Source organism: Rattus norvegicus, chromosome 8 (assembly GCF_036323735.1).
Source record: "Rattus norvegicus strain BN/NHsdMcwi chromosome 8, GRCr8, whole genome shotgun sequence".
Classification (NCBI taxonomy): domain Eukaryota; kingdom Metazoa; phylum Chordata; class Mammalia; order Rodentia; family Muridae; genus Rattus; species Rattus norvegicus.
Window position 1 is genome coordinate 12,640,550 of NC_086026.1, and position 25,540 is coordinate 12,666,089.

General features: G+C 38.8%; 1 protein-coding gene across 6 annotated transcripts in view; it reads right to left on the bottom strand.

Moving 5' to 3' along the window:
- Dync2h1 (dynein cytoplasmic 2 heavy chain 1) overlaps positions 1-25,540 on the bottom strand; it is a 223,121-nt gene that overhangs the window by 166,595 nt on the left and 30,986 nt on the right. For all 6 annotated transcript variants that reach the window (XR_010054024.1, NM_023024.2, XM_063266106.1 and 3 more), the window contains 18 exons: positions 23,242-23,357; positions 22,317-22,444; positions 21,009-21,158; positions 19,693-19,898; positions 18,130-18,285; positions 17,925-18,039; positions 16,793-16,963; positions 15,564-15,946; positions 13,973-14,105; positions 13,729-13,846; positions 9,640-9,752; positions 7,644-7,763; positions 6,057-6,207; positions 3,965-4,170; positions 2,862-3,044; positions 1,848-2,030; positions 1,100-1,323; positions 382-497 (listed from right to left, as the gene is read on the bottom strand). Coding sequence is in view for 5 of the 6 variants with exons in the window: in NM_023024.2 (NP_075413.2) it covers positions 382-497; positions 1,100-1,323; positions 1,848-2,030; positions 2,862-3,044; positions 3,965-4,170; positions 6,057-6,207; positions 7,644-7,763; positions 9,640-9,752; positions 13,729-13,846; positions 13,973-14,105; positions 15,564-15,946; positions 16,793-16,963; positions 17,925-18,039; positions 18,130-18,285; positions 19,693-19,898; positions 21,009-21,158; positions 22,317-22,444; positions 23,242-23,357 (2,972 nt within the window). In the remaining variant the exon portion in view is untranslated. The remainder of the gene's footprint in view (positions 1-381; positions 498-1,099; positions 1,324-1,847; positions 2,031-2,861; positions 3,045-3,964; positions 4,171-6,056; positions 6,208-7,643; positions 7,764-9,639; positions 9,753-13,728; positions 13,847-13,972; positions 14,106-15,563; positions 15,947-16,792; positions 16,964-17,924; positions 18,040-18,129; positions 18,286-19,692; positions 19,899-21,008; positions 21,159-22,316; positions 22,445-23,241; positions 23,358-25,540) is intronic.

Genomic DNA, 25,540 nt, shown 5'->3' on the forward strand with positions numbered 1-25,540 from the left:
TAGTCTTCCTGTTTCACCCTCATCAATTCTGGATTAAAGGTATACCTCACAGCCTGATTCTAATGAGCATTAATTTTAAAAGCAAGTAGATTTGACTATTCTTTTACACATCACTGTTACTTCATATGCATGTATGATTTTTCCTGTCAGGTTAAAAGTAGAAAAAAATCAGAACAATATGAACTTTCATTCAAAAGAAAACACAGCAAAACCATTCAATTAACTGACACAAGTATACCACACTAAGATGTTAAAAATAAACTAACTCTGCAAGGTTTATAGAAATTGTCTACATTGTATCAACCTTTCAGCAATACAAACCATTCAAAATTAAAACATGTTTCTAAAACTAAGTATTTTAATTAGAATAATCACCCATACCATCTTGTTTTGTGCCACTTTTCTTCAACTGTCTCAGAAGATTCCCACTTCCTCTTAGAACTGTCTTCAAAGCTCTCAGTCCCCAGTCATAATGTTGCTGAGGAGTCAAAAGTTCCCTGAGGTAATGATAAAGAAAAGGTTAATCTTCCATGAAATTATTAGCATCACATCCAAAGAAATATAGATTGAGACATAGAAATTAATACCAGAATTTCATTAATTTACATGAAAAAACAATTACACAAATAATCACTCAAGAAAGCAACTGAAGAGAGAGCATCACAATAAACGAGATAAACTCATCATGAACAGATCATTATCTTAATGAAGCCATAAAATGAACTATTATTGTCACTCATAAACTCTTTGATAACCCAGCTTACTCTCCCACCTTTAACATTATTCCCTATTATCTAGTAAAAATATGAATAGAATCAAAACATGAAATCATCCCTCTGAAGAGCTGGGAAACTGGTGAAATAACAATTTAGTCACAACAGTTCAATACAAATATTGTGGAGAAAATTTTTATCAAGTTAATGACAATTAAGAAAAAGAATAGTTTAATACAGATGTTTTATTATTATTTGAAATAAAATACATTGTATTCACATTATAATAAAAAGACCAACAAGCTCATTGCATAAACTAGAAAGATATAAAAAAATGAACATACACTGGAAACACAAAACGTGAACATTAAAATGGATGAACCCACCTAGATAGGTTGAAAATAGCGACCAACTTTCTGCCTAATTCTTTAGCATCTTTGAAGCCCTCTGAATACAGAATTACTTCTGCTATGAGATCATTGTCTGGACGCGACATTGCCACTGGCCTGAAGAGCTGTTTAAGGTTATCCGGAAGTTTTTGTCTTCCTCCATAACCTTTTCCAGCGGGATTCATGGTGATAAAAATTCCAGAATTGGCATTTATTTCAACCTGGAATATTAATTTAGAGTATATGTATCAAAGACTTTAAAATGAGAAATTTTATTGTAATAGAATTTCTATGCATAATTCTAACATCTTAGTAAAAGTAGTCTCCATATACTAAGCACAGCCTTATGTAATACATAATGCACAGCTCAGGAACCCCCTGTATTATAGTGAATTTTTCCTAACAAGTTTTCAAGTTTAAGAATAGATAACTCATTCTGTATCAAATAGTGATTAAAAGTGTAACCTCTGAAAAGCACACAAACAATTCACACCGAGGACTCCTCTACTTTTCGCTGTCAAGCCTTGGTTTACTCATCCCCAAAGCAGACCAGCAGCACCTGCTTCCAAAGACTGGGCTGAGCTTTCAACCAGACATTAAAGCTCTCTATGCACATGACACTTTAGAAACCTGAAAGCCGTTTCAGATAGAGCAGCTAGTCACATAAGTCACAGACTAGAGGCAGCAATGACCTAAGACCAGTGCCAGTGCCTGAGTGAAGCCAGTCGCATGAGGTGTCCCCTACCTCTTTGCCAAGCAGCTCACACACACTTCTGTGGTTCTTCAAAGCATCCTGAATGGTCTGGATCTGCATGGAAACGGCTGAAAGAACAGCTTCTTCCAGTCGATTGAACTCATCAAAGCAACCCCAGGCCCCGCATTTCACCAAACCAACAAATATCCGCCCCATTGATTTCACATCAATGCCCTGAAAAAATAAAAAATAAAAAGTTTTCATTAAAAATGATGAAAATCTCTAGTGCTAGAAATAATCTGTTATTCTGTACTGACAACAGATGATCATTCACCTGCAAGCATTGCCTGTACTTTGCTTTGCTTTTAAAATAAAAATTTATAGACAAGAATAGTGGTGCATGCCTGTTATGCTAGCCCTTGGAGTAGGGGCCAACGTAATGCGGATGCCAGGCCAACCTGGGCCACACAGAGAGATTCTGTGTCAACAAAGTCTGAGAGTCAGGGGGGCAAAGAAAAGAAGTTACTCCTTCAGAATTCAGGACACTTTCAAGGAACTTCCTCATAAGAACACAGAACTAGAGACTTCATTTCAGGCCTTTTTAAGTCAGAATAAAAAGCTTACACTAAATGTTAAAAGTACTAAGATATATTTAGGGTTTTTTTCTTTCTAATTCAGTATTATCCTTGTTAAAAATGATTTTCTCCAGTGTAATAGAAACACTCATTATACATTTTAAAATGTTTCTTCAAAATAATTCTCCTTATTAAGTTTGAAACTATACAGTATACAAACTCTCCACATCTTGTCAATTCAAACAAGACTTTTGTTTAATTTATGTATAACTAGAATGATCTGAAAGTAAACGTGATGGTTAAACTTATGCTGCTGGTGACTTGTGATACCAGAGAAAGGACTACACAGGTCCAGGAGTTTGTGGCCTTCATAGACAATACAGCAAGACATTACCACTACTCTAGTGATTTAAAAACTAAATCTTTCACATGTACATACAAGAAAAATAACCCAGATATCTAACGCAGTATGTTTTGATTTTTTTTTTACCTCATCACAGTTAAAAACCAAAACTTGTCTCCCAAGAAGTCCACCTAGAGCCTTTACTGACTCAGTTTTTCCAGTCCCAGCGGGTCCATAGGGATTCCCTCCAAGTCCCATCTTCATGGCTTGAGTGAGAGTTAGGTAGCACTTGTCTGTCAGTGGAGTATAAACCAGCTTGGGTGCATTACCCTATATAAGGGAAGCATGGTGTTAGTTCGCTCACGTTCTACTCCCTATAAGTCAAAAACCTCATGCACAGCACACAGGTTTAAATTTTTCCTTAGTGAAATAATGTTGAAAAGCAGAACCTGAAATAAACTTTCAGTATTTCTCAAACGTACATTTCATTATAACCTGAAAGGCTTAACCAGGGTCAAGTTTCTAGTCTTTCATTCTTAATGAGGGCACAAAGATAATGCTAAGACGAACAGATCCAAATAGCTATTACACAGGAATATGCCACTTCATAATTGTTAACTCACATAACTTATTTCCTAATGCCTCAAAGCAAACATAGTCTTTAAAATTCTTATTAAAATGATTAATTTAGAAAACGATTGTCAAGTTTTCTATGCTGTATAGAAGGACACTCTAGGTCCTTCAGCCATTTGTAGAATGTTGTTGTATCCTTTTAGAAGGTTAACTAGTTGTAACCCTGACATGATTATTCTGATCATTGATTCATTATAATAAAAAAAGCAGGAAGGATACAACTGGATATTTTTGGGAAAAAAATATGAATTAGGTCTTTTATCTTAAAAGCCTTTTCTTTTCAAACAGAAACATCAGCAAACACATGGTAGCACATGGGTAATCACAGTGCCTGGGAAGCTGCACAGCTCTGCCACCCCAATGGAGCTGCCTATACAACTCTCCTGAATTAAAGGCAACATGAAATTAAACATGAACGCTCCTCATAGGAAAGATACATTTTAGAGAATTCAGTGATGTCAACATTTCTATAAGTAGAATAATCCTTACATAGAACCTTCCAAATTCTGACACAAAACACAGAAAAAAACTAAAACAAAATTAATTGTTTCCCAATAGCAATTTCCTTTAAATAGTTTCTACCCAGAAAAATCAAATGCTTCTAGCGAAAGTCCTACCTGGTACTCATATGTATACTGAAGTTCAGAATCCACCATTTGAACATAGCATGTATGGTCACTTTTCATGTAGAATCTAACTTGTTTCTTCCAAGCCCAGTCATCAGTTGTATGAACTTGTGCTTGGTTTAATTGCTTCACAATATCAATATTATGAATAATATCAAGAATTAGTGCTTTAAGCTTAAGCTCCAGAATTCCTGATTCTACACATAAAAAAAAAAAGATACGTTAATATGAGTCCCATCATGTACACACATATGCTATGTGAAGGACTCTGAATGGTGACTTCAAGATACACTGCAATATTGCGATAAAACAAGACACATGCAAAACAGAAAGTCAATAAGAAATAAGAAAACGTGCAAAAGCAATAAAGTTCACCTTAGAGAGACTTCATTCAGCAACTGACAGAAGCAGATGCAGAGAATCACAGCCAATCATTAAGCAAAACTCTGGGAACCCCAAAGAGATGGGGATGGGGATTGCAGGACCCAGAGGCAGGATTGAGGACACCATGAGAACATGACCCACAGAATCAACTCAGCAGGGATCATAGGAGCTCAGAGACTGAACTGACAATCAGGGAGCCTGTATGGATCTGAGATGGACTCTGCATGTTCTAACTGTGTAGCTTGGTGGTTTTTGTGGGACTCTTAACAGTGACAATGAGGGAATCTCTGACTTTTTTGCCTATTGTTGGGACCCTTTCCCTCCTCCTGGGGTGCCTCGTCCAGCCTTACTCTTTTCTGAAGGAAAACAAGGGAGGACCTGGGGAAAAGAAGAGGCATGGGGGGGGGGAGGGTAAGCTGGGAAGAGGTGAATAAACAAACAAACAAACAAGAAATGCCCAGGATACAGTTCCTAATTATTTAACACTCAAAGAACCCTCTGAACCTATGTCAGAAGAGACAGTTGCCTGGCACCAATACCAAAGAAGAGAACTAGGGAAGACTCTAAACACAATTCAAATAGTGCCGACAGGGCAGGAAGTGAGAACACTACACTCTAGGATCAGGTGCTCATCAGGCTGGCCTCAGACAGCAGCCCGCATGCCAGGAGGGAACAAGTTCTCCTGGGACGAATGGAGCAATGTCAGCAAAGATGTAAAAAAGGCCTGAGCTAAATACAAATTTTATAGATGACAACTGCAAACCAGAGATTTTGCTAGCTTCAATAAAAACATATAATACTTTCATTAAATATTTAAGAATTTAATGTTTGATTATATTTACCCCCTCGCTATTCCAACTCCTTACAGATTCAACCCCCCTTCCAACCCTATTTCCCAACTCATTCCCCTTATAGAAATGACATTGCTTTAACGTATGTAATATATTGTATATGTAAGAACATTGTTTATAGACAAACAACTGTCCTTCATTAGTCAGAAAACACAAAGCAAAAATGAGGTGGAATAGTGATATTTCCAAGTGTTGAGAGAATGGAAACACCTTCAGAAAGATGCACACTAACTGCTGAGCACCCTACTATAACACAGACACCTAAAAGTTATCAAGATGCAAAGGAACAGTACCAGCCTGGTATCAGGACCAAGGGGCGTGCCACAGAAAGGGTATGTACTGAGGTACAAGGAGTCAGTCAGCCTTTTCCTCTCAGTCTTTAAAATACATATTAGAGTTGAAAGCCAAAATTATACTCTCACGGAATACTTACATCATATCAATACTTATATAAATTATATACACTTACATTATATAAACGTAGCACATGAGATGGCTAAGGAAACTTACATGGGTAAGGTTTGACATCCCACTTCAGGTAGTATATACTGATTCAGAGAAGAAGACAAAGTTACCTGTGCGCCAGGCATGATGGCACACATTTAATCCCAACACTTGGGAGGCAGAGCCACCCAGTGTACAGAGCAAGTTCTAAGAAAGAAACCCTGTCTCAAAACAAAAAACAAAAAAGAACAAAAAAAAGGAAGTAAAGAAGGAAAGGGAGGCTCAAGTAGACTAATTCACTGAGTCATCAAAGCTATGTGCAGTATAGGTGGGTGGGTATATGTGCAGTATAGGCACATGGCACAGGCAGAATAACAACAGAGCGCTCACACGCTCCACACTACCTGAATTCCCTGGGTCCTCAGAGCTTGTGTCAACACTGGTGTAGCGTTCCAACTTAGCTGCGAGCTGTGCTTCAATCTGGTGGAGACTGTGGTCCCTGATGGCATCTTCTACATCTTCAGTAAACTTGATCTGCTCAGCCAAACACAGTATCTGTTAAAGAGTAAGAAAAAGTACAAGTCCTAAGGAAAAGTCCTGCCAAGGATCCTTTGGCCTACAAACACATACCTATATTACTAAACAAAAACCAGGATGGTTAAAAAGAGCATGGACTCTTTACCCAAGGAAAAGACTTTCCACATGAAATGGTATCTGTTTTCAGTGAATGTTCTGAATGTTTTGGATAAGCTCAAGTAGTTCACATTTAAGAGATTAGGTCATTTTGTATTCATGCTTCAGTCTGATTTCAAGTGCACCAGTATTACAATACATATACCTTTACATATACCCACTTGTTTTTGTTTAAACTATTCTAAAAACCTAGTTAAACCTCAACTTTAAACCTAGTTAACCTTAAACCTTAAAAGTTAAACCTAGTTTTCAAACTCTATCTTAGTATCAGTTCCAGACTTATGAACAATAAAAGACAAACACTAAAAGATCTTAGAAAATAATGGCTTGCAATGCACATGTCATGGTATCCTTGTGCAATGCACGTGTCATGGTATCCCTGTATCGCTGGTTTCACCTTCTCAGGAAAAACAACGGAAGACTGTCGGAATCAGGGCCTAGAGATAGATGCTGTACTACAGTTCCATTCAGTTGATACAAAACTACATTGTACGTGCCCATATGTGTGTGCCCCACAGCCCACATGTCAAGTTCAGAAGAAAATTTCCATATATTATCTTCTGATTCCACTCTCCTTGCACCATTAGCCCGTGGAATCAAACCCAAGCCATCCTGCCTTGATGGCAAGATGTTGCACACATTATTCTGTGAGAACTTACACAATTTCAATGTTTATCTAAGAGCTAACCCTTGAATGACCTACAGCTATTAGCATGAGTATGAACAAAACCTTTACACAGCAGCATCCTGTACACAATCATGACTGGTGCTCCATCAATCTCAGCCTAGGACAGTGTTGCAGGGACACACTGCTGCCAACACTCACGTGCAGCTGTCTCCATAACCTACCATGTGGCCCAGCCTTCAGAAGGCTCCTAGCCAGTACTCCAGTTCACTGTTATGTCAGCTAAGTTCCTCCCAGCTCCAGCCTCTGAGATGCTGCTATAAGACGGGAGAGGGGTAGGGGTAGCAGTAGTACCCCCTCTTCTTCATTGAAGATGGACTCAACACCTGAGGCAGGAAGTTAGCTTCTGCCCAATTCCAACCACCTCATTTCTTTGTCTCGCCTGGGGATGTGACAAAGTCTACAAATAGCCTGGAGGGAAGATGGCCAATCTAGGTTTAAAGGAATACACACACACACACACACACACACGCACACACGCACGCACGCACGCACGCACGCACGCACGCACGCACGCACGCACGCAGTTGCTAAGTACTGGACAGAGAACAGAGATGCCAGCTATCTGAGCCAGAAGACTCACGCTGAACACATCCCAAACACAGTCCCTCACCTGGGAAGGGAAGAGAGATGGGTCAATTGCACCTTGTGAACTTCGCCCAGCTGTAACACATTCTTTCAACAACTGTTTCAGAGTTTGCTTCATTTCCAAAGCCAGATCATTCAACCATGCCTGAAAGTGAATGGAAAAAATAATATGCAGGAGTTATGCAATAAACCCACAGTTTATGCCTGAACACAGTCTTTCAATGCAGAAGAGACGTGTGAACCCCTCATATGCAGAGTGCTATATCATTCTATATTAGCTAAAAATTTGAGAAAAACAGTTGTTTTTGTTTTGTTTCTTTTCAGTTCTTGAGACAATATTGAGTGTGAACACTCACCCTTTGAAGCCAGGTCTGACAATCCCTGACTAGTATGTTATAAAAATCTATATGACAATTTTATTATTACCCAATTGAATAGATAAAGTAGTAAAGCCATGGGTTACCTAAGTCTCCTGGAGAAATAGTCATTGGAAAAGTATAACCACAGAAAGGGCTGCCCCATCAGGATGAAAATACTTCAGGAGGGATCAGGATGTCTTGTAAGCTGATCTTATTTCAATGTCTCAATAACATATTTATCTACACACTTGCTTATAGGTAACATAATGAAATTTAAGTTAAAATGTATCAGGACTGTCACTCAGTGAGGGAACAGTGCCTACTATGTACAAGGCCCTAGGTTTGATTCTCAGCACTGCCACTACCTTCTCCCCACACACAGTTACATAATGAGAGCAGAAGAAAAAACAGCAACTATCAATCACTACTTACTAGTCTACCATAGAAAAAATATATGTACAAACACTACAATCATAGGTAAACTTAAGAAGTCAGTCTGCAGAGAGAATTTCTCGGTGTAGTATTGGAGGATGTTTTTGGGCTCTGTGTATTCAAATGAAGATTTTTGTACTCAGAGATCTGGCTGCATTACAGACTTTGGTATGGCTCAGTGTTTTGTTAAATACTGTACTTCATCACCTTCTGATAGGTTAAAATAAAGGGCTGAGCAGACTATGGCTGGGCAGGAGAGGAGACAGTGGGACTCAAGAGGGTCTCATGTAGGACCCACAAAGTCTCCATCCAGACATGAATGAAGGAGGTGCAAGGCCAAGACTAAGCTTGCAGGTAATGGGCCACATGGTGAGAAGTAGGCCAGGCCAACACTGTCAATTAGAATAGCTCGGTATCTGCGCAGCTATAGTGCCAGAAGCTCTTATTAGAAATAGAAAGGTCTCTGTGCCATTATTCAGAAGCAAGAAGGGATATAAAAAAGGCCCTACTTTTACTCCCAGAACTTCAACTTCCACTTTGCTGCCATAACTGATCTAGTCCAGATCCTAGAACTTAAGCTCCTCCTCCCACTGTGCCAACAAAACTATGAGAAAAGAAAAATACAAACTCATAAGCAAAACTATAGTTCCTTAGCAAACATCAGTGCTTTCAATCACCTTATGTATTTGAAATCCAATAGAATGGTAAGGCCTAACCAGGAATCAGTTCTCAGACTGAAGACTACAAATGAAAGAGATACAAACTATTGTTGCTGTCAATTTATCTCTTAAAACTAATATTAAAAAAAAGACAAAAACACAAAACAAAAGACAACTAAGACATAAGTTTCACAAACTTCCTAGTACATTTAAGGCAAAACATTCCCTTTAATTTTCAAAAGAATTTCTTTGCAATAAGAATTAAGAACCCCATTTCCCTCTATGAAAATGGCCTCTCAGTCATACTGCTGACACGATATGTGCCTAAAATTAATATTAAAGTGTTTTTCAGTCTACAACTAAAGTTCCTTACAGAATTAATTGATGTATTTAAAAAACCAAAAATCCATACTTTTTACTATCATAACTTTTAGGCGCTACAAAGACCAAATATTTTTGAAGATAAAGAATAAGTTTCCAAAAAGACCTAAATCAACTAATTCTACCTTACAAATTGACTAATGGGTTGATATAAATTTCATGGTTCATTTTGTGAAACAGAACTGCTCACCTCTACATTATTTGATAGGAGAACTTTACTCTTAAAAGGTACCACTTCTCCCTCCAGTGACCTCATTGCAGTTATATGTTTGGACTCCTCATCAAAGCACACACTGTTGATACCTACAACACAGAAGCAACCCTTGTGCTGAAGACGCAATTGGTGCTCAGCATTCCGCCACCAGTCAAGGCTCAGGAGCACAGCCCAAGCACTGCACACACCAACCTAACTGAAAATAGCAATAGAAACCCAAAAGGATTAGCAGATTATGAGGAATATGCTACACACACACACCACACACCACACATACACATACCACACACCACACACACATACACACACACACCACACACCACATACATACACACACCACACACACATACACACACACACCACACACCACATACATACACACACCACACACCACACACACACACATACACACACACACCACACACACACACATACACACACACACCACACACCACATTTACAAACACCACACACCACACATCTCACACACACACACACCACCACACACCACACACACATACACACACATACTACAAACCACATATACACACACCACACACACACCATACACCACACACACATACACACACACATACTACACACCACATATACACACACCACACACACACCATACACCACACACACCACACACACCACACATCACACACACACACACACCACCACACACCACACACACATACACGCACACACGCACACACCACACACCCACTACACACCACACACCCACACCACACACAACAGACACATACATACATACACACACACACCACATTATGTACTCAAATGAATACAGCAACATTGTAATATACATGATAGAACATATAAAGTAGCAACCCTTGTATTTAAATGTCATAATGAAGAAAAAATACTGTCACTGGGTACTCTTACTATTAATTTAAAATATTTTATTAATATCCAACCATAACTCTATGTCCTGATTGTTTACTATTTATACAGACAGACATCTGGCTTGACTATATGTAAATTTATCCAATTTCATCTTCTCCAGGAAGATGTTTTCAGTCAGTCTAGTCAACTAACACATAGAAATCCATCAGGACTCTTAACTCTCATATATTCTAGGCAGTGGACTAGAATATCACAATCTCTTAATAACTCTGAAAAGTTTCACATAAAGACTTAATAAACACTTACTTTAACTAAATATTTATCCATTGAAAAAATATATCCAGAAAAACATATAAAGTTTATCTTAACCCAAAACTGAAATAATACAAAAACCCAAACAGTGAATAAAGACATTCATTAGCAGGAAATAGCTTGAGTAATGTAAGCCAATGGTAGAAATAACTCAACAGGTCCTGAGGGAGCAAAGTAGAAATGGTTCCAAAGCCACCTAGATAAACATTCACTGTGACTGTGCATAGAGAGCCTGAGGCATCGGCCCATTTAGACCATGCAGCTCTAGGTATGATAAAGCCATCTCTCTAAGCCACAAATGCCACCTACCAATGAGACCTCAGATGCACATCGCCAACAGTGTGCAGGACCTGATCCTTTTCCTAGCTGCTATCCAGCATTACACATGTAAATGTGACCCTGAAGAAAGGCAACTACACAGGGAGGATGCTGCTTACTCTAAAGGTGTCAGAATCTAATCTGTGCAAGTGAGTCAGTGAGTGGGCAGTGGCATGGGAAGACCAGCAACATGTCCGCCTGAGGGGTTCTCTGAGATGCTGGAAACATTTGTATCTGAAAGTGGTGGACAGAGACAAGTAAAGGAATACATATTTGTAGGGAATAGGTAGACTAGTTGAGATTTCATGGGCCAGTTTCTGTCAATGACAAGTCAAAATTCAGAACACAAAGCAAACTACAGTCAATACACAAAGCCATTTGCTTGACTATGTTTGAATAAAACTTTATTTTTATAAAGATAGTAAGATAGCCAAGGCTCATGTGCTATAGTTTACTGATCTTACTATAAATAAAAGTGATCTAAACAATTATTTTTAAAGTTAATTTGAAAATACAGCTCTTTTCCAATACTGTATCTATGAGAAGTCAGTCATTACTTTCTAAGGAAGCTCATTAATTTCTCAAAAGATATCCAAGCAAAGTGATCCAACAGCAAGAAGGTAGACAGACAGCCTCATTTTTCACTGAGCAATCATTCTTATTCCCAGTTCTTATTCTGCACTACATAGATGACTCCCTCCACTAAATGTCTCCTTGTTCTCTCTGCAGACAATGATAATCTGCTGGTCTCTCAACATAATGGGCTTTCTTTTTTCTTTAAATTTATTTTTTATTGGATTTTTTTGTTTACATTTCAAATGTTATTCCCTTTCCCAGTCTCCCGACCATAAACTCCCTATCCCATCCCCCTCTCCATTTTTTCTACAAGGGTGTTCCCCCTCCCAAACAACCCCCCACTTTCCACCTCCCTGCCCTGACATTCCCCAACACTGGGGGTATCCAGCCTTGGCAGGACCTAGAGCTTCTCCTCACATTGGTGCCCAACAAGGCCATCCTCTGCTCCATGTGCAGCTGGAGCCCCGGGTCTGTTCCCTGAGTACTCTCTGAGTAGTGGTTGAGTCCCTGGGGCTCTGCTTGGTTGGTGTAGTTCTTATGGGGTTGCAAGCCCCTTCAGCTCCTTCCATCTCTTTCTTAATTTGTCCAACGGGGACCCCATTCTCAGTTCAATGGTTGGCTGTAAGCATCCACCTCTGTCTTTGTCATGCTCTGGCACAGCCTCTCAGGAGACAGCCATATCAGGCTCCTATCAGCATGCACTTCTTGGCATCAGCAATGTTGTCTGGGTTTGGTAGCTGTGTGTATATGGGCTACATCCCCAGGTGAGGCAGCCTCTGAATGGCCATTCCTTCAGTCTCTGCTCCAAAATTTGTCCCCATATCCCCTCCTATGAATATTTTTATTCCCCCCTTTAAGAAGGACTGAAGCATCTGCACTTTGGTCTTCCTTCTTGAGCTTCATGTGGTCTGTGGATTGTATCTTGGGGAATTCGAGCTTCTGGGAAAATATCCACTTATCAGTGAGTGCATACCACATGTGTTTTTCTGTGATTGGGTTACTTCACTCAGGATGGTATTTTCTAGTTCCATCCATTTGCCTATAAATTTCATGAAGTCATTGTTTTTGATAGCTGAGTAGTACTCCATTGTATAAATGTACAATATTTTCTGTATCCATTTTCCTATTAAGGGACATCTGGGTTCTTTCCAGCTTCTGACTATTATAAATAAGGCTGATATGAACATAATGGAGCATGTGTCCTTGTTATATGTTGGAGCATCTTTTGGGTATATGCCTAAGGGTGGTACAGCTGGGTCCTCAAGTATACTATGTCCAGTTTTCCAGAGTGATTGTACCAGCTTGCAATCCCACCAACAATGGAGGAGTGTTCCTCTTTCTCCACATCCTCTCCAGCCTCTGTTGTCACCTGAGTTTTTGATCTTAGCCATTCTGACTGGTGTGAGGTGGAATCTCAGGGTTGTTTTGATTTGTATTTCCCTGATGACTACGGATGTTGAACATTTCTTTAGGTGCTTCTCAGCCATTCGATATTCCTCAGCTGAGAATTCTTTGTTTAGCTCTGTACCCCATTTTTAATAGGGTGATTTGGCTCTCTGGCCTATTGGATATAGGATTGGGTGCTAATACATCAACCTTAATATTCTTCCACTTCTAGGCTTTGCACAGTCTCTTCCCTCTGTGTGTCACTATTCTCTTCAGTAACACCTCTAACTTGGAGATGTCATCATTTTGTGCATGGCATCACAAAACTGAGCTGAATTCTCTCAGAGACACCATTACTGCACCACACATAAGCATACTCACGTTAATCACAGAGTAGTCTCTCTCTCTCTCTCTCTCTCTCTCTCTCTCTCTCTCTCTCACACACACACACACACACACACACACACACACACACACACACTGAACTTGCTAACTCACTAGCTTTAGTAGCTAAGAGTTGGGCTATGAACTGTGGTAGTGAAGAGCAGCTCATCATAGCTATCAGACAGTTAAGACTATTTGTTGAAAAGTTTTGATTCCTACCGGCAAACAACTTCTTCAGATGGGACTGAATCACTGACGGGTTGGTAGACTGGCCCAGGATTTCTAACAAGTCATCATCACCAATAAAATAAAATCTTGGGAATGCTGAACGTTTTTCCTATGGAAAGGGAAAAGGAAAACAAAAAAAAAAAAAAGAAAGAAAGAAACAAAAGCTTTCTCTTTTTTCAGTAATTATGATACTAAGTATTTTATAATCTATTAGATTTAAAATAAGCAAACATGCCTCCAAAAATTCATTTAGGGATTTCTGGCATCTTTGAAGCTGATCAAGTATCGTCAGCAGAGTGTTTCTGATTCCTGCATGAGTAGTCAATGTGGTGACTCTACTGTCTTTCCTGATGTCCATCATTATTGATCTACAAAATATAAGTTATTTTCACATTTATGTTAAGGTTTCTGGTTTAGATGAAAATATTTTTCACTTGCTTCAAATAAAGAGCAACAATAATTTATTATGTTGATAATTTATTATGCTTCTAATAAACCATGTTGTTGCAATTTTTCATCAAATATTACAAATCCTCTTAATTCATTCATTCCATAAATATTACGTCTTGTGACCTAGAACTAATGGTCCAGTGACACATAGGGACATTAAGTAAGGCCTTAAAATAAATGCCAGAAAGGGAAATTAAAAAGTGTTGGCACAGTGACTAACAGGACAACCTATACTTTAAGCCTTTTCTAGGGAAGTGATCCTAGCTACTAGGCAGACAAATGAAGAGAGAAAGTAAGTACAGGGAAGGGTTTCTAGCTCAGACCCTGGGAAACAGCTACATGCACCCAGGACCCTGAAGGAGAGCGGCAAAGGCTGGGGAAATGGTAAGGACACATCTAACTTCTCCTTAAGACAATGGGGCACTAAACATAGAAAAGTTTATTCACAGAACAAAATTTAAATAGGTTACTGGCTAAATTTGTGTCAATTTGACACAAAGTGGAGTTATCACAGAGGAACGAGTCTCAGTTGAGGACAAGCCTTCATGATATCCAGCTATAAAGCACTTTCTGTATTTGTGATCAGTGTGTGAGGGCCCAGGGAATGGTGGATGATGCCATCCCTAGGCTGATGGCCCTCAGTTCTAGTGGAAAGTAGGCTGAGCAGGCCGTGTAACAGCAAGCCAGTGCGCAGCATCCTCCATAGCTGATGCAGACATCAACTCCTGCCTCCTGGTCCCTGCCATGTTTTAGTTCCCATTTTTTCTTTAAAGGTGGAAGTGTAAGCTAAATAAATTCTTTCCTCTCCAACTTACTTTTGGTCCTGGTGTTTCATCACAGCAATAGAAACCTTAATTTAATTTGGAGTTGTAGGAAATGAGAGATGCCAAGATGCCTTTTATGTCCTGCAAGCAACAGCCAGCTGACAGAATTTACTGAGGCACAAGAGGGGCACAATAGTGAGCAGGACTAGGTATGAGGTGCAGAATTGGTTCCGCCTATTGCCTGAGCATGTTTAGAGTTCCACTAGTGAAAATGAGAGGCCTTTCTTAGTTCTCTGGGAGTCTAGGGTAAGAGCCATGTAAGTACATATATGATGGATGGAGAAAGACACAGAGAGACCAAAGTGCTTCCTAAAGAAGCCCCTGGAAGGGGTTGGGGATTTAGCTCAGTGGTAGAGCGCTTGCCTAGGAAGCGCAAGGCCCTGGGTTCGGTCCCCAGCTCTGAAAAAAAGAAAAAAAAAAAAAAAAGAAGCCCCTGGAAGAGGAAATCAGCACTGAGAAGTGCTGAGCACAAACACACTGACAGCCCCAGGGATGACTAAGCACTTTACAGTGTGAGTCTCCATATGACTGTGTCTAATGAGCTGTACTGACCTGAAATCTTCATCAACTTTGTTGAAGCGTGTCTGTTCTTTAGGCAAAGCTCCACGCCCAAAAATGGGCTCTAAATATACCCATTTTCTCTGGATATGGTTCAAATTCTGCAGGTACTCATCCAACTGTGCAAGTTTTCTTTCCCAAATTGATACTTTATCTTCAAATCCTTTGTAATATGGAGAATCTTTTAAGGACTGAAGAAGGCATCTATTATCTCCAACCTGGTTCACTATGTCTTTCCAGTCTTTAATCAGCTTGATAGTTCGATTCTGGCTGTCTTCATAATCAATTAATGAGAACACTGCTCCAACTCCCCATAGATCAAGTTCACGCAAAGCTTCTCTGATGGTAACTTCCCCTTGTGCCCGACTATTTAAATCCTATTAACATAGAAGATTTATACTTGTTATTTCAAAATTAATTATCCCATAAATAAATGATAAGAAATATACTTTAGAGGTGTGGTGGCCCACACATGCCTACAACCCTAGCCCTTGGGAAGTACAGGCAGGAGGATCAAAGAACTCCATGTCCTCTTCAACAGCACAGTGTAACAAATACTGTAACAAAACCCAACAAACAATATACATACATACAAATACATATGGCTTTTCAAAAAGACCAAGGTTTGGGAGAATAAAACAATCAGAATATTATGAAGGCTTTAACATAAATTCTTTTGTTTCTATGTAGTTAACAACTATAATTACTTTGTGCCGGAATCATGTCATAACCACAGATTAACAAGCATATTCTAGGCTTTACATTTTTGTAAAAAATAAAATAATGAAGCATAAAAAGCTTCCTGTTTTATTATGAATAGCCGAAACACAACACACAGTTCCTGAAAGAACTGTGTAGTTTCGTTTTCCTCCAGATACTTTCCAGCCTGGTTGGTAACCAGCTGGTCACTAGTTTCCCTGAGGGGCCTCTTGTCCTCTAGCTTCTGCTCACAGTGTTTCACATAACTATAAATGCACTGCATGTGAAATGACTCTTATCTGCTAATACTTCTCATGAGCTGACTTGCTTCTCTAAAGAAGTATTAACAGTTCACATTTTTCTTTCTCTAGGGAGAGGCCTCTCCCAGTCTCTAAAACCTTACCTAACACATCCAAACAGGCATGACGCATTACCAACTACAAATAATGGAACAACAGAACAGTCACTGCTTTACAGAAGAAAGAATGGGTGCTAAAGCATGAATTAGCAGAGGCAATCCTTACTTTAAGGTCTGAGGCTTTCTCCACAATCGTATCAGCGACTCTGAGCAGGTCACCAAACAGTAGTTTCTCTAGACTAGTCCCTCGAGGAAGGCCAAGTAAACGAAAAAGGTCAAGCCAGTGGTCTGGAGAAAGATGCTCCCCTCTCACATATTTCAGGATAGGAATAATAATCTTTTAGAAAAAAAAAGTAAAGAACAGTCTTACTATTAAATATGTTAATTTCCTAGCAAAATACAAGTTATTCATTTTCATCTTAATGCACGAAATCTTACTGTTATTTAATAATCTTGTGATCAAAGTTAATGATATAAAGTTATTTATCAAATAGTACTGTAAATACCTATATATTCCATTTGTAGTTAAATGCATTTTAAAACATGACAGAACATAGCCCTGCTTCCTGGGATACATATACACGGCAACGGTAACCACAAGTCCTCCTGATATAGAGCTCAGCTGGTACATTTGCCTGCCCCTTGGCTTAATCCCCTTTATTGTGCAAGACCCTACACATAACCCCTATTGATACAAAACCAAAAACTTTAAAGGCCATAGTTACATTGCTTTCCAACTGGTAGTAGAAATATAATTTTTATATAATTTAAATTATTTCCTTTTTTCATATTAAGAAACAACTTAGTTGAAAAATATGTTTAAATTATGGTCCAGATATTAACCATAAAGATAACAATGGGGCTAGAGAGATGGCTCAATGGTTAAGAGCACTGTCTGCTCTTCTAGAGATCCTGAGTTCAATTTCTTTTTTTTTTTTTTAATATTTATTTGTTTATTATGTATACATCATACAGCTTTCTGTCTGCATGTGTGCCTGCAGGCCAGAAGATGACCCCAGATCTCATTACAGATGGCTGTGAGCCACCATGTGGTTGCTGGGAATTGAACTCAGGACCTTTGGAAGAGCAATCAGTGCTCTTAACCGCTGAGCCATCTCTCCAGCCCCAATTTCTAGCAACCACATGGTGGCTCACAACCATCTACACTGGGATTTGGTGCCTCTTCTGGCCTGGGGGTGTATATGCAGATCCATAAAATAAACTAAAAAATACTTTTTAAAAAGATAGCAATGGCTGCATATCATTTTTAAGTCTCAGAAAAAAGAAAACAGCCTTACTTTGTATCTGTCAACTTCTGACTGTAACTTCACTGTCATGACTGAATGTTCTTCAACCTTCCTTAATCTCTCATGCCAGTTAATCAAAAATTCTTCAAATATGTAGATCTTAGTCCTATAAAAGAACATGAAAATTCATTAGAGTCCATGCTTCATCAAAAAATGAGCAAACTGTAAGAACATAAATACTGCATTAGAATCAAACCGGTAAGTAATCCAATCTTCTTTGGCCATTTCCTGGAGTCCTTGCTGGAACTCCTCATAAAGAGCCCAAATCTGTGCACAGCTTTCAATGTCCTTAGAGATGCTATATGCCAAAGAGAAGTTAGGCTCTTCTAGTCCAAAATGATGGCAGTCATCACTACAAAGATAAAAATCAAAACTCTGAATTTATAGAAAAGGAAAACTGTCAGCTATCAATTTACCTAGCCATGTTCCGCAGCTGAAATGTGCAGAGGTGTTGCTGACTTCATGTGAGGATTTTCCTTCACTCGTGCTGTGCACACTTCTTTAAAGATATCATGTGAACATTGTGCATGTCAAGATATCTGCATGTTTACCATGTCTATGTAAATGTTTGCTATGTACATCTATGGACTGATCTGACAAAGCATCTTATCTTACCTTGTTACTATGGTACCACTTAAAGGTGTGATAGAAAGGGTCCACTCACTCACCTTAGGTTACACTAGCCCACACAGACCACATGTAAAGCACTGCACAAATCTAACACTTACTGTGACCATAAGGATAAGTCAGAAACATTTTTCCTATATGTCTTATCATTTGTTTTACTAGATGCTTGTGCGTGCGTGCGTGTGTGTGTGTGTGTGCATTATGTGTGTTTACACTGTGGTGTGAGTGTGTGTGTGCATTATGTGTGTTTACATTGTGGTGTGTGTGTGTGCATTATGTGTGTTTACATTGTGGTGTGTGTGTGTGCATTATGTGTGTTTACATTGTGGTGTGTGTGTGTGCATTATGTGTGTTTACATTGTGGTGTGTGTGTGTGTGCATTATGTGTGTTTACATTGTGGTGTGTGTGTGTGCATTATGTGTGTTTACATTGTGGTGTGTGTGTGTGCATTATGTGTGTTTACATTGTGGTGTGTGTGTGTGTACATTATGTGTGTTTACACTGTGGTGTGAGTGTGTGTGCGCATTATGTGTGTTTACATTGTGGTGTGTGTGTGTGCATTATGTGTGTTTACATTGTGGTGCATGCGTGTGTGTGTGTGTGTGTGTGCGTGCACGCACGTGTGTGCATGCATGCCTCTGAATGGGATGTTAAACATCCTGGATAGGCTAGCCAGTGAGCCAGTCTAAGCATTATCCCATTTATGTACTTCAAGTATTGAGGCTATGATTGCAGAAGTCACACCTCATCTCTGTAGGAGAAGCTGAAGATTCAAACATTTTCCCATGTTTGCACAATGTTCATCTTCCCAACACCCATATTCATCTTTGAAAGAGGCATGGCAGTATTTTTCTTAAAATTAACTATTCCATGTCTAAATAGCATGAGTTCAAACCAATAAATAGTATAACCTCTGCATTGAACCTATAAACTAATGCTCTAATCTCTCTGGAGTTCCTTTTCTGTAGTGCATCTGTATGTCCTTACACAGCTCAACCACAGCTCCTAAGAATGCAATGGTATATGTGCTACACGTAGTCTTAATTCTTGGAAAGCTTATGAAGACAGGTATTAGACAACAGCTATTATAGCTAAGAAGCCTGGTACAAAGACATTAAATGTTAAACTCACACTAGCTTCTTTCTTATGACTTCCAGATCATCAAACTCAATTTTTTTCTCCTTTATAGACTTTGCACTTTGATCCATGGTATTTTGTTGGCCAGTTTCAATAATATCATCCCCAGGTTTCAACTGGTCCCAGCGAGCCTTGAACTTGTCCAACTCTTGGTAATAGATCTGAAGGCGGGACTTCACATTTCCCTTCATCACTTCTATCTGTAGGCCAGGCGCAAAGCATTTAGCACAATGGAACCTCACGAGCATTTTCAGCATTTTTGTTGAAAAGTGAGAAAAATATCAACACCAAAAGACTGCTTTTTATCTAATCTAGTAATGAAAAATTAGAATAGAAATTTACAATTATGAGAAATAAGTGTCAACTGCAAACATTGAACAATTCTTGTAGTTCACAGCACACCTACAATTATCAACAAAAGTGAGGGCATCTTAAAACAGCTCAAGTGCTGGAGGGACGGCTGCTCTTCCTGAGAACTTGGGATTCTCAGTCCCAACATGGTGGCTCATAATGGTCTATAACTTCAGTTCCAATCAATCCAACATCCTCTCTTGGCTTCTAGGAGCAGCATGCACACAGGCACACATTCAGGCAAAGCATCCACACACATAAAGTAAAAAATAAAATTGAAACTGCAAATTTTTCAAAGGCTCCTGTTCTGCCTAAGCACATTATTAACTAAGGACACTATTTCTCAGTATCTTTTGCAGCTGTGAGCAAAGACTAACTAGTCAATAAGATACAGAGCACAGACAAATGTGTGTAACCCTAGGCAGATGTGTGCAACCACAGGCAGATGTGTGCCACCCCAGGTACATGTGTTCAACCCCAGGTACATGTGTGCTACCTCAGATAGATGTGCACAACCTCAGGTAGACTTATGCAACCTCAGATAGACGTGTGAAACACCAGGGAGATATGTTCAACCTCAGGTAGATTTATGCAACTCCAGGCAAATGGCTGTGTGCGACCTCACATAGACATGTGCAAACTCAGGCCACACCTTAGAAGCCAAATGGTGCCCTTCCTTCTCCCTCATTCCCACAAAGGAGCAAGTGGAGAGTAAAACATCCTAGACAACACCTCAGACAGCAGGAATTTAATTCAGCAAGTGTGGGCTCTGACATAACTACGGCATGAGAGACATCATTCTAGTTTATGGAGAAACACTATCAAGAGGATGCTCCATGTGAAACTGTCATTTTCATAAAGCATGGAAACACTATAAAAGGAACTGGGGGGAGATCAATTTCAATAGCAACAGTGACCTCCTAACACTGGGCTATATTGAAATTATGAAAGGGTTTCACCTGATCTTTAATCATAAGTTGGTGACTTTCCATCATCAGCTCGAATTTGTCCCACTTGGCTCTCAGATTGCTAACTGTCTCTACCCCTCCACCTGCCACAGTTCGCAAAAGCCTGTTTTTGTCTTCAGCTTCTTGAAACAAGGGCAAAATCTGAGGGTTAAAGGAAAAAAAGATCAATCATTTTATCAGTCTGTCATGATTTCATTACTTTCTTATTATACATATACTATAAATGTATACAATATTATATTACTATTTATATAATAGATAATTTATTATTATAAAATGTATTATATATAAATTTTTATTTTAAAATGAAATCAAATTTTTATAATTTTGTTTGAAATAAATTTGTTAAAGTTCCAGTTATAAGGTTCCTGGTGCTCACTATTAACACACTATAATTTCAGAAATTAGTAAAAAAAATAGCAATTGAGAGGTAAAGGCAAGAGAATTAGAAGTTCAAGGTCATACTCCATTAATGGTGAACTCAAGTCCACTATGAACAACAGATAAAGGTGTGTCTCCTACCAAAGCCAGGTACAGACAGAAGAGAAAACATACAGACTAATTTTTCTGATGAACGTAGACATGAAAACACTCAGATTTGCCTCTTCTCAGGGATGTCAAGCTGACAACCAAGGTTAGCACATAAACAGACTCAGGGGCAGAAATCACATGGAGAGTGGACAGTTCCGTAGATGCAGAAGCTGCCTTTGGCAAAGGTCAGCATCTACATCATCAGAGCCCTGAACGCAGGACAGAAAGGGGGTCTTCATGACAATGGCCCCAGAGACAGAAGTCAGGTACACTATACTTACTGAAAGAGGACTGGAAGCACGACAGTGACTTTTTTACCTTTTCTAAGCAGTTTACAAACTGCCTGAGTCTTCTTACTCTGAACCAAGCTTTAGTCATTGAAATGTCCTGCCAATGCTGCCTTGCTCCTTTTGCCAATCTTGCCTCTCATCTCTGTGAACTCTCCCACTGTATGTCTCTTCTAACTCTGTTCTAACATGATATTCACACCCTAAGGTTCCAGTTCTGAAGACAAGATTGGATTGCTTACTCTACCGTTATTCTAATACACGAGATCTTAAAGGCTGCAAATACCTCTACAAGGAATAAAAAGTACTGCTGGTCCACTTCTATACCATGAGTCCAATCACAGCTGCCCAGTTGGACGACATTACACGGACCTCTTTATAATGTTGAGATTACATAGGTCTAAATAATCACATAAAATACCTAATTTATACATCTCTAGAAAGTAAAGATGAAAATAATTGCTTTGTTTTGCATTCTCACCTCTGGCCTCCGATCCTGCAGGTTACTATACTGTAAATTTGTATCTCCTATTTCTTCCACAGATTGAGGTATAACTGTTAAGACCTTCATAGCCTCAGTAACAAATGTATCAATTTCATGTATATGAGCTGAAAAAGATGGTTACTATTATCATTACCAAAAAAGCTGTTACATGATGACTAAATGAAGAACCCTCAGAAGTAAGAGTGCCTTGGTGTAAAGAACATTACAGTCAATCACTTGCCTTTAGGTAACAAACGTTTGAAATGCAGAATTTTTCCCATTAGAGTTTAGTTGTTTTATATTGTACTTAAAATTTTTTGAAAGGGAGCAGAAGAAATAGCGCAGCAGTTCAGAGCACTGACTGCTCTTCCAGAACACCAGGGTTCAGTTCCCAGCAACCACACGGAAGCTCACAACCATCGGTAACTCCACTTCTTAGGAACAACTAACTTTTCTGATCTCCATGGGCAACAGATACACATACAGGGAAAGCACTCTGCACATCTTTAAAAAAACTAATGAAACTTCCAGGAAAAGGAAAAAAAACTGAAAGGTGATCAATCCTAGCTATTGTTATTAAGAATCAGAAACATTTCCAGTCTTCTAAATAGTGTTGCAATATCTCAACTTACCATTTGAAGAAATAAAGATAAATATATGACATCAATATTATTATTGTTCTCAAATACATGCAACAAATTAATTACTAGTGCTAATTCAAATAATAAAACAATCTGGAATTTTTATACTGTTTAAGAATGAATAAGAATTTTCCTACTTTCTTCAAATTATTATTTTAAGTAAATTTTTCAAGATATTCTAGCTCAATTTTAAGCTGTAACTGAGATTTTTGTTTTATAACTACAGAAGCCATGGTTCTACAAACAAAACACAGTAAGAGTGAAACTGAAAAGGCCTTTACTCTGGATGGACTTCTTCAGAGAAAGCACAAGCAGATCAAATAACTTCTGGATGAGGTCATCGATCACAGTCTTCACAGGGCTGCAGTTGATGTTGAGACAGTCCACCTTGACAGCACTGAGCAGGCCAATGAACATGGGATTCTCTGGTTATTATTTATGAGTGTAGAACACATTTCAACAAGTGCATCAATATGTGACCATAATCTTTAAGAACATACACAATAGATTTTTTTAAAAAAGTCTTCTATATACAAGTTAAGTTTACAGTAAGTCCATTTAGCACTGATTTTCTTTGTTTGACTGTTTCTCTTTTCTCTTTTTTTTTTTCTTTTTTGACAAGGTCTCCCAGTCAGGCCTCGAACTTACAATCCTCCTGCCTCAGCCTCCTGAACGCTAGAATTATAGGCATGAATCCCCAAATCTAGCTTAAAATAACAATTCTCCCAAGATCAGCTGAGATTGGGCGTGTTCAGGGGATTCAGGGTAGTATGGTCGTAGACAACATTCTTAATCATGGAATATATTTATCTTTAAAATTTATGAATGACTGAAACACCAGTAATACATATATTTACATATAAGTTCTAATTGTCTCAATATATAGCAATTTCATATTTATGAATTATATTAATTATCATGTAGCCAACATATAAGGGTATGAAAACAAATATAGACTGAATACAGAATGAATATAGATTAAAGTACTAAACAAGAAAGCCAGGCAGTGCTATTTTACACCTTTAAAATTGGCAAAAATAAAAGTTAATTTTAAATTAATCCTCAGCTTGAGGCAAAGCGGGACTCCATAAATGCTGGTGAGAGTATAAAAATCCACACTACAGCAGGCACAGCAGTGCTCACTCGCATACCAGCACTTGCAAAGTAGAGGGACGAGGACCCAGAGTTTGTGCTCAACCTCACTACAAAGGGAGCGCAAGGTTAGTTCAGCATATGCAATCTCAAAAAGAAAAAAAATCAAATTTTATAAAAAGGAATTTAGTCATCTTACAATTTTTCAGAGATATATTTTTCTGCGCAGTGGTAATACACACTTTTAACTGCAGCACTCAGAAGGGAGAGATAAGTGGATATCTGAATCTGAGCCCAGCCTACTTTTCAGGGTGTACTCCAGGACAGCTAGGGCTACACAGAGAAACCCTGAAACCCTGAACTGAAACAAAACAAAAACAAAAAAAACAAACAAAAAAAATAAAACAAAAAGAGAGCTATATATTATCTTAAAAAATTTATCTTTACAGTTTGGATATTTTTGTTCACTTGGGTGTTTTGACTTGAGACAAGGTATCTTCGGCTGTTGCTGGCCTTGGTAACTTTATGTGGTACTGGCCTTGATCCTCCCATCTCTACTGCTTATGCTGAGATTAGGGGCATGAGCCATCAGGTCTTACCTTTTAAGTTTATTCTAACATGGATCTTGGAGAAGAACCTCCAACCTTACTAAACCAGCATAGTTCCCAACTATCTTCTAAATTTACCCTTATAATCACAGGTAAGCATAACTCTCACGCCTCATCAAGGACCTTTTCTTTGCCACAGAAGGAACCACACACAGCTAGTCAAAGTGCAGAGCTGTGGAACCCAGTGGACGCATCAACAATACAACTCCCACAACCAAAGTTCATGGTCATTGCAGAAGTGGGAGGAAAGACTGTTAAGAGTCAGGGGACTAGGGAGTTTGCTGTGAGACTGTGTCTTTCAGTAAAGTCAGAAACTACACCTACGAAGGCTTACCAACATGGCTGCCTAACATGAGCTAAACGTGGACAACAGCAATAGACATGACAAAATGGACAAGGAAAGCATACAAGGCCTCAACCCTACAAAGAACTACGGGCAACTAAGTAACACCAAGAGTGGGAGAAACAGTCTTGTCCAGTGAAGAGCACGCCAATTATTATCTAATACCAATTGCTCAGCCCTGAAAACACACAAATAACATTGTACAGACTGAGAAGGTTGTACTTACTTAGGAAATACACATACACCACCACCACCTCCACCACCACCACCACCACCACCAACAACAACAACAACAACTAAAGAAAAAAGAGGCTATGAATTTCAAAGAGAGCAATGAAGGGCATGTGGGAAGGTTAGGAGAAAATAACGTGGGTAAATTTTATAATCACCAAACAAAATAATTTTAAAAATAAAAATAAAAGTTTAAGAAATTTTCTTTTTAGTTTCATATGGCCTGGCTATCTTCAAATCTCTCAACAGCCAAGAAGAGCACTGATTCTTGATTCTCCTTTGCCTCTCCTTCCCAACTGCTGGGAA